This window comes from Salmo salar, chromosome 09, assembly GCF_965601325.2.
Source record: "Salmo salar chromosome 09, fSalSal1, whole genome shotgun sequence".
NCBI classification, from domain to species: Eukaryota; Metazoa; Chordata; class Actinopteri; order Salmoniformes; family Salmonidae; genus Salmo; species Salmo salar.
In genome coordinates this window covers 11721170-11741381 of record NC_138299.1, presented here as the reverse complement: position 1 = coordinate 11741381, position 20212 = coordinate 11721170, and the positions used below count along the sequence as shown (strand labels likewise).

General features: G+C 40.9%; 2 protein-coding genes across 4 annotated transcripts; both read right to left on the bottom strand.

Annotated features, from left to right (window-relative positions):
- Positions 1-741: 741 nt before the first annotated feature.
- On the bottom strand, positions 742-3939 carry LOC123744592 (S-adenosylmethionine-dependent nucleotide dehydratase RSAD2). Of its 2 annotated transcripts, none has more exons than XM_045723372.2 (6): positions 3439-3939; positions 3129-3290; positions 2555-2664; positions 2157-2306; positions 1832-1864; positions 742-1375 (listed from the first exon to the last, which is right to left on the bottom strand). In XM_045723372.2, the coding sequence occupies exons 1-6, from the start codon at positions 3740-3742 to the stop codon at positions 1211-1213; spliced, it is 924 nt and encodes a 307-aa protein (XP_045579328.1). In that variant the 5' UTR covers positions 3743-3939; the 3' UTR covers positions 742-1210. The 2 variants fall into 2 exon arrangements, with proteins under 2 accessions (XP_045579328.1, XP_045579327.1); XM_045723371.2 differs by having other exon boundaries at positions 2435-2664; positions 3439-3931.
- Positions 3940-10480: 6541 nt separating this feature from the next.
- On the bottom strand, positions 10481-13679 carry rsad2 (radical S-adenosyl methionine domain containing 2). 2 transcript variants are annotated; one of them, XM_045723286.2, is made up of 6 exons: positions 13178-13679; positions 12868-13029; positions 12294-12403; positions 11896-12045; positions 11571-11603; positions 10481-11114 (listed from the first exon to the last, which is right to left on the bottom strand). In XM_045723286.2, the coding sequence occupies exons 1-6, from the start codon at positions 13479-13481 to the stop codon at positions 10950-10952; spliced, it is 924 nt and encodes a 307-aa protein (XP_045579242.1). In that variant the 5' UTR covers positions 13482-13679; the 3' UTR covers positions 10481-10949.
- Between the last annotated feature and the right edge of the window lie 6533 nt (positions 13680-20212).

Below are 20212 nucleotides of genomic sequence, written 5' to 3'. Positions count from 1 at the left end.
GTGGCGCCCCTCCTCGGTCGGGCGGCGCTCGTCGTCGCCGGCCTACTTGCTGCCACCGATCTATGTTTCTGTGTCTTTTGGTTTTGTCTGTCTAGGTCCGCACCTGTTCCTTGTTTGTCATTAGTGGGGGGTATTTAGTTTGTCCTTTTCTGTTCAGGAATTCGTGCGGGATTATTTGTATGTCACTAAGAGGGCAGGTGGTAGTTAGAGCTGCCTTAGTATTCAGCGTGTTGTGCGTTATCGTTTTGGAACGAGTCTCCTCTTTGGGTGTTGTGCGCACCCTGTGCTTTTTCGGCTACCTTATTTTCAACGGTGGAATAAAACTTCTGTGCTACCGGACCTCAGTCTCCTGCTCTTGACTCTGCCCCTTTCCTGCTCCTAAGAAAACGTGACATTAGAACATTGGGCCAGTAACCGAAAGGCTGCTAGATTGAACCCTGAGCTGACAAGGTAAAATTCTGTAATTCTGAACAAGGCAGTTAACCCACTGTTCCTAGGCCGTCATTGTAAATAAGAATTTGTTCTTAACTGACTTGCCTAGTTAAATAAAGGTAACCCCCCCCCCCCCCAATAACATTTAAAGAAAACTGAAATGCATGGAGAATAAGAGCATATAACTTTAAGCTACAGTAGTCGCCTCTTAAAATTGGAATGGTTGTATGGCAACAAACCTGATAAGATAATGAGCAAATGTGCTTACTGTAAATAGATTGTGATTAACAAATATCATTCTGTATCATGCAATGTCATAATTTTGTATTTATTTGAGATACATTACAAACAGAGAGAGATGTAACACACTGCAATTCATAAATTCCCTACACTTCAATCAAAGTGCTAAATTCCAAATGCTACATGAAAGTGCAAATAAGCCTCTTGGTTGGTGAATAGAAAATGTAAACAAATTTGGATAACAGGGTATATAAGAAAATTCAAACAAAACTGGGCATACAAAAAGTTATAATTATCTTGTGGGATAGTGAGTGATTAAATAGTTGTCCCTGTAGTGTAGCTGTGTTGTGTGATTTTACTACAAATTAAAGGTACTCAAACGCCTCAACATATAGCAGTAAAGGATTCCAACATAAATATTTATGACATTCTAAAAGTTAAGTGTAAAGTGCAGTTAAACAGGCGGAAAGTATTTTTATAGAAAAACATACAGAAAATATATACAGAAGTGTAGCAATAACTGATTATAATGTGTGAATCACCACTCTAGCCGCATGTCAGCTTTGCTCCACACATATTTCCCTCCTCTCTTTAGAAACATCTTCTCGTCAAAGCCACTGAACTGAATGGCCTCTTCCACGCCAACATCAAGGATGGACTTGGATGGATCTTTCCTCCCCTCTCGGCAATCCAGGAAACGCATCTAAAAAAGCATTTAAAAAAATCTAATTCATAAGCATTTAGAACATGAAGAATCATTTATAAAGAATTTTATAAGCATTTATAAAGGCTTAATCATGAAAGTTATTATAAAGTATTACCAACTGTTCATAGAAGAGCCTCTTGACAATCTAGTCCATTATCAAAATATCATTGCTATGAAACCTCATACCTAATACTAATAAATATAAAATATCTACAAAACGGCATCTCATTTCATCCTTCTCAAAGCCTGTAAATCCACTCTGATCAAGATGAAAGCCACACATTACTCTGGGACTTACTATGTGAAGGTACATGTCTATAAATCTCAATCGATGAGAAGCATTTAGACAGCTGTTCAATAGTTCTGATGGATGAGGACTGTCTCCTGGGATGCTAAGACTTGGAATGTAGAGTGAGTATCATGGAAAATAACAGATTGAAAAAAAGGACTTACATATTCATCCAGAATGAGGTAGGAATCTCTCATCTGACAAGAGAAGACAACAAGGAAACTTGTTAATGTCAAATCTATTTTGTATTACAATATTGTCCACATGCAACCCAAAAGATGGTTCTACCTGGAACCAAAACGGCTTCTCCTATAGGGACAGCAGAAGAACCCTTTCGGAACCCTTTTTTCTAATAGTGTACTTTAAACCTTAATAGCATTTGGAAACAACTTAAATAGAGTAGCAGTTGTTGAATCATCATAATATATATAACGGACAATAAAAAAACTATAATATTGTGTCGTCTTTGTCTTAAGTCCAGTCCCATACCTTCTGATTGGACTCTGGTACCAGGCAGTTGATGCTGCTGTGTCTATCCAGGAAGTCCTGAAACTGCTGGTCACTGATGAGAAACCTCTCTGCCTCCCTGAGACTGTTCTCCCCAGCGTTCTCACCATCGATCAGCAGACACTGGAACACCTATACAGCACACACAGTGAAGTCAAGGCCATACAACTTATTTGTTACATCTATGGTATGAGAAGACACCTCTATTCACAGATACAGCAGTACTGGTGTGTAATGTTAATGCATTGGAACACCCTAACCTTCCAGCGTACAGGGTTGAGTTTGGTGATGTTTTCTCTCATGTCTTCATCCACATTGAAGGTGTTGATCACAGAGTTAATTTTGAATGCCACTTTGTACTTCCGGCACCACTCACGGACCTTGCAGAGGTTGTCCAGGTGGCTCTTCCTACCCTGGGCTCTGCCAATAGTTTGGTTGGTGTCCTCGTCAAAGCTGTCACAGGAAATGGCCAGAATGTCCAGGTATTCGCCTGTGAGGACAAGGAGAGTTTTGGTAATAAAACTGATATCATCTCAAATAATTGTATTTTGAAACCCCAATGTATTGTAAATGTATAAATATCCACACATTCATGTGATAGTTTAGATTTATTGAGATAAAATATCAACAAGTCTATTTTTAAAACACTTTGATACAAAGTATGCCTTTTATGATGAGTCCTACATTTTGTAAGGAGTCAACTGTGAAGCCTTTCAAATAAAACGTGTGAAATGCATCTCTGAGTTTGCATTTTGTGACCTCATATCAAAAACTAACCCGGTGCTGACATCTAGTGTCAATCAAATTAACTTTTTTTTTCCTGACCGCATGAGAATAATGAGGATTGTTTGTTTATTATGGGTGCTTTATGATATAATGATGATCACTTGGGTAACGTTGGTCAGCCTACCATATTTTCTTTTAACACAGAAATGAAAATGAAAACCATCTTACCATACGTTTGGAACCACTTTTCTCTGATCATGCTGCCATTGCTGACAATACTGACACTTGGGAGCTGGAGGTCGTGTTTGCAGTATTGGACTAATTTCCCCAAGAAATCACCTCTGTCGTGTATGAAAGGCTCTCCGCCAGAAAAGTTAATTTTTTCCAGTCCTGCAAAAAGAATGAAATTCTGAATTGTAAACACTGAATATAATATAAAATTACATAGAAATAGGCTATAATAATAGTGTCATAACATATCATGTGAACTTAAATATGGATTTGAAATAGCATAAATATAATATTTGGGCAAACTTACCTGATTCCTTCAGAAGCTGTAAACCTCTCTTTGCCTCCTCAATAGGTAGGACAAAAGACGTTTTTGCAGTGTGGAAACAAAAACCGCACTTATAATTGCACTGTCGGGTAAAATGGTAATTGACACTGCTTGGAGTTGCCGCAGCTTGAGATATATTTTTCACCTCCTTGATTGTAGCTGGATTGACTTTTCCTGTAGAAGATAACTGTGATGTGTTGTGCATCTGCGGTACGCGCCCACCGATCCAGGCCAGGACAGCAGCAAATATGCACTGGAGGTAATTTATGCAAAGCTGTAGGAACATCTTTACAAACACGACTTGAGTAGAGAACAATATTCTTAGTCTTCACCTGTCCTGCCAGTCGAAACGTCTGATGCAGGGCTCACTTGACTCTATGTATACCGCAATACACGAAGCGTCGCCTAGCGTTGTAAAGTAACTGACGTTTCATCAAAACATCATCTGGGCAGTTTCTATTTGCGAATAAGGAAACCGAACAAGGAAACCGAACATTCTACATTTGAATAGGCCTCCCACAAGCCGAAAACAGGTTGAACCAATGTTGTTTCCACGTCATTTCAACCCCCCCCCCCCCCCCCCCCCCAAAATGTAACGTGATTATGTTGAATCAACGTGGATAACTGATTGGATTTGTAAAACGTTTTTTGTCGATTTCACATTTAATTCACGTTTGTTGACAACTCAACCAAACGTAGGCTAAATCAAAACTAAACATTGAACTGACACCTGTGCCCAATGGCTAACAACTGTATGAGTAGTGGTGCAATTAGGCTTAGTGGCCATCACTGCAGTGCTCTAAAAACTAACTTAAAAATAAAATCATGCCTTGATTCAAATTCAGTCCTATTACATGCCTACATGCGTAAGCGCTTATAATAAAAAAATCCTGCGCGTTGAATAGGCCATCATACCCTAATAGTGCCATGCAAATTAGCTGACTCATTAGCGCAATTTTGGTGAGAACATGGGACAGGATGTAACAGCCATATTATGATAGGAACACCTTGTTAGGTGAGGACATGTGCCAGGATGCAACAGCCATACTATGATAGGCCCACCTCTCTGCATTCCAAACACTTAAAAGACACACCCTATCCCCGCAGCCCTCAAATTAAGTGGACACTTCTGATGACGTATCATGACGTCTGACGAGTATACAGTACACTTGCAGGGCAAGGGGCGAGGGAGGAAGGAATGATTTTTAAATGGATCGCCCTTGCATGGAAATTCGTCACTCATTCTGTCACGCCCTGACCATAGAGAGCCATTGTTTCTCTATGGTGAAGTGGTTCAGGGCGTGACTCGGGGGTGATCAAGTTGATTTATTTCTATGTGGGGTTCTAGGTTTTATTTTCTATGTTGGTGATTTGTATGATTCCAATTAGAGGCAGCTGGTAATCGTTGTCTCTAATTGGGGATCATACTTAAGTAGCTTGTTTTTCACTTGGGGGTTATGGGATATTGTTTATGTGTAGTTGCATTGTAGTCACGGTTTGTTTATGCTTTATTTGTTTTGTATTTTTGTAAAGTTTCACTTTCTAATAAATAATGTGGAACGCTGCGCCTTGGTCCGATCATTCCAACGAACGTGACAGTCATCCCGCCATGATTGTGTTTTCAGCCACAGGTAGCTTGTGCGTGCTTTATATGCGCTACAGTCAGTTATGACTGCATGTGTACTTACATGAACTATATAATTATTAATATACGCTTACTCTATGATAGCTAGCAAATGATTTAGCTAACTAACGTTAGCCTGCCTAGCTGGAACTTCTGAAGAAGGACATTTTTTTTATTTCTACAATTTCCAAAAGCTATCCAAACAAAAACATCATTACTTTTACGAGACGTGTTTGTGCCATCATTGCATTAGTAGCACAATTTCTAACCTTTTTACGTTCGTTATTTTTACTTACACTTGTATGTTTATCCATATTGATGTTGAGGTTTTATGTTTCGGCTGACTTTTCTTAGCGATGTACAATCATCAGGAATTGAATTATGGGATGTTTCAGGCCCAACGTGAACATAATTGTATACTCGCAAACTCAATAAAAAAATGAGGGCTGAGGGGCATACATTGCGAACTTCCCTTGTTTGGCTAATCGTTTGGACCGACGTCCAAGATGGTGACGGGGATTCCGCCAAGGGCATAAGGCGAGGGTAAGAGGACGAGGGTGTGTCTTTTATGAGATTGAAACGCAGGCCTTATCTCAGACAGTCAGGTGCACATTGCATCACTTTCGTTTTTGGTATTATGGCTCAAGTTTCAGTTTGCTTGTCAAGCGCGCCATGAGTTTCGTTTTCTCGTCAGTTTCCCAAATCAGGCGTGCTATTTTGTGATTTTAAACCTACATTTAACCACACTGCTAACCTTATGCCTATCACTTAGCTTATTTAAATTCTGACCAAAAAGCTAATTGTTGACCAAAGAAAAACATCATTACTTTTACGAGACGTGTTTGTGCCGTCATTTGCATTAGTAGCACAATTTCTAACCTTTTTACATTTGTTTTTACTTACACTTGTATGTTAACTTATCCATATTTACGTTGAGGTTTTACATTTCGCCAGACTTTTCTTGGCGTATGTACAATCATTGCTAAATGAATTATGGGGGGTTTCAGGCCCCGAAGTGAACATAATTGTACACTCGCAAACTCCATTAAAAACGAGGGCTGAGGGGCTTACGTTGCTTGGCTATTCATTTGGACCGACGACAAATATGGCCGCGGGGATTCCCCCAAAAGCATACGGCAAGCGTAAGTGGACGAGGGTGTGTCTTTTATGACTTTGAAACGCAGTCTCTTGACTTACTCTTCTACTTCTTCATGTGTCTTTCCGGCAGACTAGACACTGTGTTGCGTATTGCTGCCTTTCGCAGATCATGCGAATTGCACATTTTGGTACCCACCAAAAAAAGGGACAAGGGGAATGTGAAAAACGTATACACTTGGACACACCAAGTGTACAGGTCTAACTTAATTTGATTATATTTAAGCAATAAGGCCCAAGGAGTTGTGGTATATCGCCAATATACCAAGGCCAAGGGCTGTCCTTATGCACAACGAAACATGAAGTGCCTGGATACAGCCCTTAGCAGTGGTATATTGGCTATATACAACAAACCCCAGAGGTGCCTTATTGCTATTTAATATAATTGTTGGGTCTAATCCTGGATGCTGATTGGTTAAAACTGCATTCCAGCCGGTCTCTATTCCACAAACTATAACATTGAAATGCCTATTTACTCTGTTCCATCTAACTGTGCAATCCAATGCCTCATCAGCCCAGCCATGGAAATGTATGAACTTGATCTCCACTATAAAAAGCATCTAGACATTATTTCCCATTTCTTTTTTACTTGCATTTGGTTTTCAACAGCGCAGATATGTATAAACCTTGCTGCCTGTCTCTCCGATATTTGCAACATTGTTTCAATATGGAAATTCGATCTCCAGCTGTCCCATAGTAATGAATGTGTCGGGACAATACACAGGCAGACAACTTTTTTCAGCCAGTCGAAATCATGAATCAGCTGGCATAATTTTTATGGATATAAACAAAGAAATGTCAATAGAAAACAGCTTAAACAAACGCAAATGCAGCTAATTTGCTGTTATTCTGGCTGCACTGTTTGATGTAACTGTATGTTAGCCATAGTTGGCTAGTTAGCAAGCAAGGGATAAGAACGTTGCCAGCCAGTATGGGCAATGGAACATTTAAAATGAAAAGCTGATACTGTACAAAAAGATTGAACGACTCCGTCGCTGTCACGTCCTGACCATAGAAAGCTTTTATTTTCTATGATAGAGTAGGTCAGGGTGTGACTGGGGGGCTAGTCTAGTTTATTATTTCTATGTGGGGTTCTAGGTTTGTTTTTCTATGTTGTGATTGTGTATGATTCCCAATTAGAGGCAGCTGGTAATCGTTGTCTCTAATTGGGGATCATACTTAAGTGGCTTGTTTTCCACTTGTGGGTTATGGGATATTATTTATGTTTAGTTGCCTATTAGCACTGCATTGTCGTCACGGTTCGTTTATTCTTTATTTGTTTTGTCTTTGCTTAAGTTTCACTATTAAAAAATGATGTGGAACGCTACTCACGCTGCGCTTTGGTCCTATCATTCCAACGAACGTGACAGTCGCGTCTCTGGCAACCAAACTGATAGAACGAACGACCAGCCGGTTTGGGTAGCACCCTTAGATTTGTGTTGGGTCTATATCTCATGAAAGTATGAATAAATTCAACAAAATAATGTTTTTTATGGAAAATAATGTCAACCATCATTTAAATATGTTGGTAACCCATTGTATAAAAGTGATAACGCCCTCGAAGCCGATGTTTGGAGGATATATTGGCACGGTTTGCCAGCCCTCAAATTTCTCTCGGGCCTAACAACACCCGTGCCAATATATTCTCCAAACACCGGCTTCGCGGGCATTATCACTTAAAAAAACTGGTTATCAATGCAATTGAAACAGTAAACAAGTAATGTTGCATCATATACGTGGTATATTGTCTGATATACCACAACTTTCAGCCAACCAGCATCCAGTACCCAAACTACCCAGTTTATCAATAGCTACTGTGTTTAACTTTATCTAAATGACGAAAGGCATCACTGGCATTTTGCTTTCAGTGTCGATGGCGCATTATGGAGAGGATTACCCAACTGAGCACATTTCACTATCAAATGTTCACTCATCGGCCTGGTCGGAAATTAACTAATTTTATAATGCAATTTCTGAGTACATTTCCTATTGATAGACCTATTACATTTTCATAGAAATTACATTTTGATGTCCAATTTCATTGTGGTCATGCGATTAATATTCAGAATTGTAGGCCAAATTTCTTTTTTTTCTTTTTTTTTAATTTCTTTTTCAAATTTTTGTCTTTTTTTTTGCAATTCATTGTACTCACCTGGACCGGTTCTGGTACTATTTCTGTCCTGTGCAAGATTATATGTTCACTCTCCGTACTTGCTTCTCATCATCAGCGTTGGTTCTTACAGAATGCGGAAGCCACTAATTGAAGCAACGAGGAGTGCTAGCTTTTCGGTAGGTCAGATCAGAGGGCCGCCGCAGATTAAATGTTCACTCTCCGTACCTGCTTCTCATCATCAGCGTCGGTTCTTACAGAATGCGGAAGCCACCAAATGAAGCATCGGGGAGTGTTGGCTTTTCGGTGCCTTAGCTGGCTCGAGAGGTTTCCTTGCCCCGGTTGGCTCGGCAGGCGCCCATCCCACGTCAGGCTTCCGCCGGATCGTCAGGGTTTTATGCCTCAGCCGGGTCATCAGGCTCCCACTTCTCAGCCGGCTCATCAGGCTCCCACGTCCCATAAGGATCATCAGGCTGTCACACCTCAACCGGATCGCCAGGCTCCCACGCCTCAGCTGGTTCGCCAGGCTCCTACACCTCAGCCGGTTCGTCGGGCTTCTACGCTCCCAGCCGGCTGGTCCAGCGCCCTGCCTCGGCCGGCCCGTCAGGCTCGTCCAGGTGGGACGCCAGGTGGCACCCCTAGAGGGGGGGTACTGTCACGCCTGCTCCCGCTCTCCCTCCTTAGCACTCGAGGGCGCCAGGCTGCCCAGTACTACGCACTCCTGCCACCATCATTACGCACACCTGCTTCCCTCGTCACGCGCATCTGCGATTCATTGCACTCACCTGGAGTCAGTCACCTGTGTCATTACTTCCCCTATATCTGTCTGTTCCCCCAGCTCATATCCCCCTCACACCTGCTTCCCTCCGCATTGATTGTCGTATCTCGTTTTGTTCCCCCGACTCTGACGCTTTTCCTGTCCTGTTCCATGTCTGTGCAAGATGAAATGTTCACTCTCCGTACCTGCTTCTCATCATCAGCGTTGGTTCTTACAGGAAGGAAATATCTAATGTTTAGAACAGAAAGAATATGAAGAAAGGAAAACAAGGAAAGAAAATTAAGCTTTACTTGATTTAGGTATTCAGCTTCAGTAGCAACAGATGAAGGCTTATAGGCCTGCTTAATATAAGGGGGACTGACTATTGTCCCATTGATAATTTCCAGATCTGATGAGACAAAGATCAAGACAAGATTACAACATACTGTAGTAAACAGAGACATTATGTCAGTCCCAAGAGAACCCCTCCTCATCGTGCTCTAGTGAGCAATCTTATCAGGGGTGGGGATTTGAGTTACCTCAATACACATTTACTGCACATTTAGGCTACAGTAGGCCTACAACACACTGGGGCAGCAGGTAGCCTAGTGGTTAGATGTCACAGTATCCATAGAAGGTGGCGCCCCTCCTCGGTCGGGCGGCGCTCGTCGTCGCCGGCCTACTTGCTGCCACCGATCTATGTTTCTGTGTCTTTTGGTTTTGTCTGTCTAGGTCCGCACCTGTTCCTTGTTTGTCATTAGTGGGGGGTATTTAGTTTGTCCTTTTCTGTTCAGGAATTCGTGCGGGATTATTTGTATGTCACTAAGAGGGCAGGTGGTAGTTAGAGCTGCCTTAGTATTCAGCGTGTTGTGCGTTATCGTTTTGGAACGAGTCTCCTCTTTGGGTGTTGTGCGCACCCTGTGCTTTTTCGGCTACCTTATTTTCAACGGTGGAATAAAACTTCTGTGCTACCGGACCTCAGTCTCCTGCTCTTGACTCTGCCCCTTTCCTGCTCCTAAGAAAACGTGACATTAGAACATTGGGCCAGTAACCGAAAGGCTGCTAGATTGAACCCTGAGCTGACAAGGTAAAATTCTGTAATTCTGAACAAGGCAGTTAACCCACTGTTCCTAGGCCGTCATTGTAAATAAGAATTTGTTCTTAACTGACTTGCCTAGTTAAATAAAGGTAACCCCCCCCCCCCCCAATAACATTTAAAGAAAACTGAAATGCATGGAGAATAAGAGCATATAACTTTAAGCTACAGTAGTCGCCTCTTAAAATTGGAATGGTTGTATGGCAACAAACCTGATAAGATAATGAGCAAATGTGCTTACTGTAAATAGATTGTGATTAACAAATATCATTCTGTATCATGCAATGTCATAATTTTGTATTTATTTGAGATACATTACAAACAGAGAGAGATGTAACACACTGCAATTCATAAATTCCCTACACTTCAATCAAAGTGCTAAATTCCAAATGCTACATGAAAGTGCAAATAAGCCTCTTGGTTGGTGAATAGAAAATGTAAACAAATTTGGATAACAGGGTATATAAGAAAATTCAAACAAAACTGGGCATACAAAAAGTTATAATTATCTTGTGGGATAGTGAGTGATTAAATAGTTGTCCCTGTAGTGTAGCTGTGTTGTGTGATTTTACTACAAATTAAAGGTACTCAAACGCCTCAACATATAGCAGTAAAGGATTCCAACATAAATATTTATGACATTCTAAAAGTTAAGTGTAAAGTGCAGTTAAACAGGCGGAAAGTATTTTTATAGAAAAACATACAGAAAATATATACAGAAGTGTAGCAATAACTGATTATAATGTGTGAATCACCACTCTAGCCGCATGTCAGCTTTGCTCCACACATATTTCCCTCCTCTCTTTAGAAACATCTTCTCGTCAAAGCCACTGAACTGAATGGCCTCTTCCACGCCAACATCAAGGATGGACTTGGATGGATCTTTCCTCCCCTCTCGGCAATCCAGGAAACGCATCTAAAAAAGCATTTAAAAAAATCTAATTCATAAGCATTTAGAACATGAAGAATCATTTATAAAGAATTTTATAAGCATTTATAAAGGCTTAATCATGAAAGTTATTATAAAGTATTACCAACTGTTCATAGAAGAGCCTCTTGACAATCTAGTCCATTATCAAAATATCATTGCTATGAAACCTCATACCTAATACTAATAAATATAAAATATCTACAAAACGGCATCTCATTTCATCCTTCTCAAAGCCTGTAAATCCACTCTGATCAAGATGAAAGCCACACATTACTCTGGGACTTACTATGTGAAGGTACATGTCTATAAATCTCAATCGATGAGAAGCATTTAGACAGCTGTTCAATAGTTCTGATGGATGAGGACTGTCTCCTGGGATGCTAAGACTTGGAATGTAGAGTGAGTATCATGGAAAATAACAGATTGAAAAAAAGGACTTACATATTCATCCAGAATGAGGTAGGAATCTCTCATCTGACAAGAGAAGACAACAAGGAAACTTGTTAATGTCAAATCTATTTTGTATTACAATATTGTCCACATGCAACCCAAAAGATGGTTCTACCTGGAACCAAAACGGCTTCTCCTATAGGGACAGCAGAAGAACCCTTTCGGAACCCTTTTTTCTAATAGTGTACTTTAAACCTTAATAGCATTTGGAAACAACTTAAATAGAGTAGCAGTTGTTGAATCATCATAATATATATAACGGACAATAAAAAAACTATAATATTGTGTCGTCTTTGTCTTAAGTCCAGTCCCATACCTTCTGATTGGACTCTGGTACCAGGCAGTTGATGCTGCTGTGTCTATCCAGGAAGTCCTGAAACTGCTGGTCACTGATGAGAAACCTCTCTGCCTCCCTGAGACTGTTCTCCCCAGCGTTCTCACCATCGATCAGCAGACACTGGAACACCTATACAGCACACACAGTGAAGTCAAGGCCATACAACTTATTTGTTACATCTATGGTATGAGAAGACACCTCTATTCACAGATACAGCAGTACTGGTGTGTAATGTTAATGCATTGGAACACCCTAACCTTCCAGCGTACAGGGTTGAGTTTGGTGATGTTTTCTCTCATGTCTTCATCCACATTGAAGGTGTTGATCACAGAGTTAATTTTGAATGCCACTTTGTACTTCCGGCACCACTCACGGACCTTGCAGAGGTTGTCCAGGTGGCTCTTCCTACCCTGGGCTCTGCCAATAGTTTGGTTGGTGTCCTCGTCAAAGCTGTCACAGGAAATGGCCAGAATGTCCAGGTATTCGCCTGTGAGGACAAGGAGAGTTTTGGTAATAAAACTGATATCATCTCAAATAATTGTATTTTGAAACCCCAATGTATTGTAAATGTATAAATATCCACACATTCATGTGATAGTTTAGATTTATTGAGATAAAATATCAACAAGTCTATTTTTAAAACACTTTGATACAAAGTATGCCTTTTATGATGAGTCCTACATTTTGTAAGGAGTCAACTGTGAAGCCTTTCAAATAAAACGTGTGAAATGCATCTCTGAGTTTGCATTTTGTGACCTCATATCAAAAACTAACCCGGTGCTGACATCTAGTGTCAATCAAATTGACTTTTTTTTTCCTGACCGCATGAGAATAATGAGGATTGTTTGTTTATTATGGGTGCTTTATGATATAATGATGATCACTTGGGTAACGTTGGTCAGCCTACCATATTTTCTTTTAACACAGAAATGAAAATGAAAACCATCTTACCATACGTTTGGAACCACTTTTCTCTGATCATGCTGCCATTGCTGACAATACTGACACTTGGGAGCTGGAGGTCGTGTTTGCAGTATTGGACTAATTTCCCCAAGAAATCACCTCTGTCGTGTATGAAAGGCTCTCCGCCAGAAAAGTTAATTTTTTCCAGTCCTGCAAAAAGAATGAAATTCTGAATTGTAAACACTGAATATAATATAAAATTACATAGAAATAGGCTATAATAATAGTGTCATAACATATCATGTGAACTTAAATATGGATTTGAAATAGCATAAATATAATATTTGGGCAAACTTACCTGATTCCTTCAGAAGCTGTAAACCTCTCTTTGCCTCCTCAATAGGTAGGACAAAAGACGTTTTTGCAGTGTGGAAACAAAAACCGCACTTATAATTGCACTGTCGGGTAAAATGGTAATTGACACTGCTTGGAGTTGCCGCAGCTTGAGATATATTTTTCACCTCCTTGATTGTAGCTGGATTGACTTTTCCTGTAGAAGATAACTGTGATGTGTTGTGCATCTGCGGTACGCGCCCACCGATCCAGGCCAGGACAGCAGCAAATATGCACTGGAGGTAATTTATGCAAAGCTGTAGGAACATCTTTACAAACACGACTTGAGTAGAGAACAATATTCTTAGTCTTCACCTGTCCTGCCAGTCGAAACGTCTGATGCAGGGCTCACTTGACTCTATGTATACCGCAATACACGAAGCGTCGCCTAGCGTTGTAAAGTAACTGACGTTTCATCAAAACATCATCTGGGCAGTTTCTATTTGCGAATAAGGAAACCGAACAAGGAAACCGAACATTCTACATTTGAATAGGCCTCCCACAAGCCGAAAACAGGTTGAACCAATGTTGTTTCCACGTCATTTCAACCCCCCCCCCCCCCCCCCCAAAATGTAACGTGATTATGTTGAATCAACGTGGATAACTGATTGGATTTGTAAAACGTTTTTTGTCGATTTCACATTTAATTCACGTTTGTTGACAACTCAACCAAACGTAGGCTAAATCAAAACTAAACATTGAACTGACACCTGTGCCCAATGGCTAACAACTGTATGAGTAGTGGTGCAATTAGGCTTAGTGGCCATCACTGCAGTGCTCTAAAAACTAACTTAAAAATAAAATCATGCCTTGATTCAAATTCAGTCCTATTACATGCCTACATGCGTAAGCGCTTATAATAAAAAAAATCCTGCGCGTTGAATAGGCCATCATACCCTAATAGTGCCATGCAAATTAGCTGACTCATTAGCGCAATTTTGGTGAGAACATGGGACAGGATGTAACAGCCATATTATGATAGGAACACCTTGTTAGGTGAGGACATGTGCCAGGATGCAACAGCCATACTATGATAGGCCCACCTCTCTGCATTCCAAACACTTAAAAGACACACCCTATCCCCGCAGCCCTCAAATTAAGTGGACACTTCTGATGACGTATCATGACGTCTGACGAGTATACAGTAGACTTGCAGGGCAAGGGGCGAGGGAGGAAGGAATGATTTTTAAATGGATCGCCCTTGCATGGAAATTCGTCACTCATTCTGTCACGCCCTGACCATAGAGAGCCATTGTTTCTCTATGGTGAAGTGGTTCAGGGCGTGACTCGGGGGTGATCAAGTTGATTTATTTCTATGTGGGGTTCTAGGTTTTATTTTCTATGTTGGTGATTTGTATGATTCCAATTAGAGGCAGCTGGTAATCGTTGTCTCTAATTGGGGATCATACTTAAGTAGCTTGTTTTTCACTTGGGGGTTATGGGATATTGTTTATGTGTAGTTGCATTGTAGTCACGGTTTGTTTATGCTTTATTTGTTTTGTATTTTTGTAAAGTTTCACTTTCTAATAAATAATGTGGAACGCTGCGCCTTGGTCCGATCATTCCAACGAACGTGACAGTCATCCCGCCATGATTGTGTTTTCAGCCACAGGTAGCTTGTGCGTGCTTTATATGCGCTACAGTCAGTTATGACTGCATGTGTACTTACATGAACTATATAATTATTAATATACGCTTACTCTATGATAGCTAGCAAATGATTTAGCTAACTAACGTTAGCCTGCCTAGCTGGAACTTCTGAAGAAGGACATTTTTTTTATTTCTACAATTTCCAAAAGCTATCCAAACAAAAACATCATTACTTTTACGAGACGTGTTTGTGCCATCATTGCATTAGTAGCACAATTTCTAACCTTTTTACGTTCGTTATTTTTACTTACACTTGTATGTTTATCCATATTGATGTTGAGGTTTTATGTTTCGGCTGACTTTTCTTAGCGATGTACAATCATCAGGAATTGAATTATGGGATGTTTCAGGCCCAACGTGAACATAATTGTATACTCGCAAACTCAATAAAAAAATGAGGGCTGAGGGGCATACATTGCGAACTTCCCTTGTTTGGCTAATCGTTTGGACCGACGTCCAAGATGGTGACGGGGATTCCGCCAAGGGCATAAGGCGAGGGTAAGAGGACGAGGGTGTGTCTTTTATGAGATTGAAACGCAGGCCTTATCTCAGACAGTCAGGTGCACATTGCATCACTTTCGTTTTTGGTATTATGGCTCAAGTTTCAGTTTGCTTGTCATGCGCGCCATGAGTTTCGTTTTCTCGTCAGTTTCCCAAATCAGGCGTGCTATTTTGTGATTTTAAACCTACATTTAACCACACTGCTAACCTTATGCCTATCACTTAGCTTATTTAAATTCTGACCAAAAAGCTCATTGTTGACCAAAGAAAAACATCATTACTTTTACGAGACGTGTTTGTGCCGTCATTTGCATTAGTAGCACAATTTCTAACCTTTTTACATTTGTTTTTACTTACACTTGTATGTTAACTTATCCATATTTACGTTGAGGTTTTACATTTCGCCAGACTTTTCTTGGCGTATGTACAATCATTGCTAAATGAATTATGGGGGGTTTCAGGCCCCGAAGTGAACATAATTGTACACTCGCAAACTCCATTAAAAACGAGGGCTGAGGGGCTTACGTTGCTTGGCTATTCATTTGGACCGACGACAAATATGGCCGCGGGGATTCCCCCAAAAGCATACGGCAAGCGTAAGTGGACGAGGGTGTGTCTTTTATGACTTTGAAACGCAGTCTCTTGACTTACTCTTCTACTTCTTCATGTGTCTTTCCGGCAGACTAGACACTGTGTTGCGTATTGCTGCCTTTCGCAGATCATGCGAATTGCACATTTTGGTACCCACCAAAAAAAGGGACAAGGGGAATGTGAAAAACGTATACACTTGGACACACCAAGTGTACAGGTCTAACTTAATTTGATTATATTTAAGCAATAAGGCCCAAGGAGTTGTGGTATATCGCCAATATACCAAGGCCAAGGGCTGTCCTTATGCACAACGAAACATGAAGTGCCTGGATACAGCCCTTAGCAGTGGTATATTGGCTATATACAACAAACCCCAGAGGTGCCTTATTGCTATTTAATATAATTGTTGGGTCTAATCCTGGATGCTGATTGGTTAAAACTGCATTCCAGCCGGTCTCTATTCCACAAACTATAACATTGAAATGCCTATTTACTCTGTTCCATCTAACTGTGCAATCCAATGCCTCATCAGCCCAGCCATGGAAATGTATGAACTTGATCTCCACTATAAAAAGCATCTAGACATTATTTCCCATTTCTTTTTTACTTGCATTTGGTTTTCAACAGCGCAGATATGTATAAACCTTGCTGCCTGTCTCTCCGATATTTGCAACATTGTTTCAATATGGAAATTCGATCTCCAGCTGTCCCATAGTAATGAATGTGTCGGGACAATACACAGGCAGACAACTTTTTTCAGCCAGTCGAAATCATGAATCAGCTGGCATAATTTTTATGGATATAAACAAAGAAATGTCAATAGAAAACAGCTTAAACAAACGCAAATGCAGCTAATTTGCTGTTATTCTGGCTGCACTGTTTGATGTAACTGTATGTTAGCCATAGTTGGCTAGTTAGCAAGCAAGGGATAAGAACGTTGCCAGCCAGTATGGGCAATGGAACATTTAAAATGAAAAGCTGATACTGTACAAAAAGATTGAACGACTCCGTCGCTGTCACGTCCTGACCATAGAAAGCTTTTATTTTCTATGATAGAGTAGGTCAGGGTGTGACTGGGGGGCTAGTCTAGTTTATTATTTCTATGTGGGGTTCTAGGTTTGTTTTTCTATGTTGTGATTGTGTATGATTCCCAATTAGAGGCAGCTGGTAATCGTTGTCTCTAATTGGGGATCATACTTAAGTGGCTTGTTTTCCACTTGTGGGTTATGGGATATTATTTATGTTTAGTTGCCTATTAGCACTGCATTGTCGTCACGGTTCGTTTATTCTTTATTTGTTTTGTCTTTGCTTAAGTTTCACTATTAAAAAATTATGTGGAACGCTACTCACGCTGCGCTTTGGTCCTATCATTCCAACGAACGTGACAGTCGCGTCTCTGGCAACCAAACTGATAGAACGAACGACCAGCCGGTTTGGGTAGCACCCTTAGATTTGTGTTGGGTCTATATCTCATGAAAGTATGAATAAATTCAACAAAATAATATTTTTTATGGAAAATAATGTCAACCATCATTTAAATATGTTGGTAACCCATTGTATAAAAGTGATAACGCCCTCGAAGCCGATGTTTGGAGGATATATTGGCACGGTTTGCCAGCCCTCAAATTTCTCTCGGGCCTAACAACACCCGTGCCAATATATTCTCCAAACACCGGCTTCGCGGGCATTATCACTTAAAAAAACTGGTTATCAATGCAATTGAAACAGTAAACAAGTAATGTTGCATCATATACGTGGTATATTGTCTGATATACCACAACTTTCAGCCAACCAGCATCCAGTACCCAAACTACCCAGTTTATCAATAGCTACTGTGTTTAACTTTATCTAAATGACGAAAGGCATCACTGGCATTTTGCTTTCAGTGTCGATGGCGCATTATGGAGAGGATTACCCAACTGAGCACATTTCACTATCAAATGTTCACTCATCGGCCTGGTCGGAAATTAACTAATTTTATAATGCAATTTCTGAGTACATTTCCTATTGATAGACCTATTACATTTTCATACAAATTACATTTTGATGTCCAATTTCATTGTGGTCATGCGATTAATATTCAGAATTGTAGGCCAAATTACTTTTTTTTCTATTTTTTTTATTTATTTTTCTATTTTTTGTCTTTTTTTTTGCAATTCATTGTACTCACCTGGACCGGTTCTGGTACTATTTCTGTCCTGTGCAAGATTATATGTTCACTCTCCGTACTTGCTTCTCATCATCAGCGTCGGTTCTTACAGAATGCGGAAGCCACTAATTGAAGCAACGAGGAGTGCTAGCTTTTCGGTAGGTCAGATCAGAGGGCTGCCGCAGATCCGAGGGCCGCCGCAGATTAAATGTTCACTCTCCGTACCTGCTTCTCATCATCAGCGTCGGTTCTTACAGAATGCGGAAGCCACCAAATGAAGCATCGGGGAGTGTTGGCTTTTCGGTGCCTTAGCTGGCTCGAGAGGTTTCCTTGCCCCGGTTGGCTCGGCAGGCGCCCATCCCACGTCAGGCTTCCGCCGGATCGTCAGGGTTTTATGCCTCAGCCGGGTCATCAGGCTCCCACTTCTCAGCCGGCTCATCAGGCTCCCACGTCCCATAAGGATCATCAGGCTGTCACACCTCAACCGGATCGCCAGGCTCCTACACCTCAGCCGGTTCGTCGGGCTTCTACGCTCCCAGCCGGCTGGTCCAGCGCCCTGCCTCGGCCGGCCCGTCAGGCTCGTCCAGGTGGGACGCCAGGTGGCACCCCTAGAGGGGGGGTACTGTCACGCCTGCTCCCGCTCTCCCTCCTTAGCACTCGAGGGCGCCAGGCTGCCCAGTACTACGCACTCCTGCCACCATCATTACGCACACCTGCTTCCCTCGTCACGCGCATCTGCGATTCATTGCACTCACCTGGAGTCAGTCACCTTTGTCATTACTTCCCCTATATCTGTCTGTTCCCCAGCTCATATCCCCCTCACACCTGCTTCCCTCCGCATTGATTGTCTTATCTCGTTTTGTTCCCCGACTCTGACGCTTTTCCTGTCCTGTTCCATGTCTGTGCAAGATTAAATGTTCACTCTCCGTACCTGCTTCTCATCATCAGCGTTGGTTCTTACAGGAAGGAAATATCTAATGTTTAGAACAGAAAGAACATTAAGAAAGGAAAACAAGGAAAGAAAATTAAGCTTTACTTGATTTAGGTATTCAGCTTCAGTAGCAACAGATGAAGGCTTATAGGCCTGCTTAATATAAGGGGGACTGACTATTGTCCCATTGAGAATCTCCAGATATGATGAGACAAAGATCAAGACAAGATTACAACATACTGTAGTAAACAGAGACATTATGTCAGTCCCAAGAGAACCCCTCCTCATCGTGCTCTAGTGAGCAATCTTATCAGGGGTGGGGATTTGAGTTACCTCAATACACATTTACTGCACATTTAGGCTACAGTAGGCCTACAACATTTTCAGCAAACTGAAATGGATGGAGAACAATAGCATATAACTTTAAGCTACAGTAGTCGCCTCTTAAAATTGGAATGGTTGTATGGCAACAAGCCTGATCCAGATACTGAATAAATGTGCTTCCTGTAAATTGATTGTGATTAACAAACATCATTCTGTATCATGCAAAGTCATCTTTTTTATTTATTTGCGATAAATTACATACAGAGACAGATGTAACACACTGCAAATAGTATTAACTGTATTCATAAATTCCGCACATTTCACTCAGTGCTAAATTCCAAATACTACATGAAAGTGCAAATAAGCCTCTTGGCTGGTGAATAGAACATGTAAAAAAATGAAGAATTTTTTTAACTGAACATACAAATAGCAAGTTATCACTTTGTAATTCCAGCACCACTCACAGACCTTGTAGAGGATGTCCAAGGGTCCTCTTCATGCCCTTGGCTCTGCCAATAGTCTGGTTGGTGTACTCGTCAAAGCTGTCACAGGAAATGGCCAGAATGTCCTGGTATTCGCCAAGGAGAGTTTTGGTGATAAAACTGACATCATCTCAAACAATGTTATTTTGAAACGCCAATGAATTCAAAATGTATTAATATCCAGACATCCATGTTATAGTTTATATTTATTGAAATGAATATATCAACAAGTCGTTCTTAAAAACACTTTGATGATCCAAGTCAACTGCGAGGCCTTTCAAATAAAACGTGTGAAATACTTCTCTGAGTTTGCTTTTTGTGACCTCATATCAAAAACTAACCCGGTGCTGACATCTAGTGTCAATCACATTA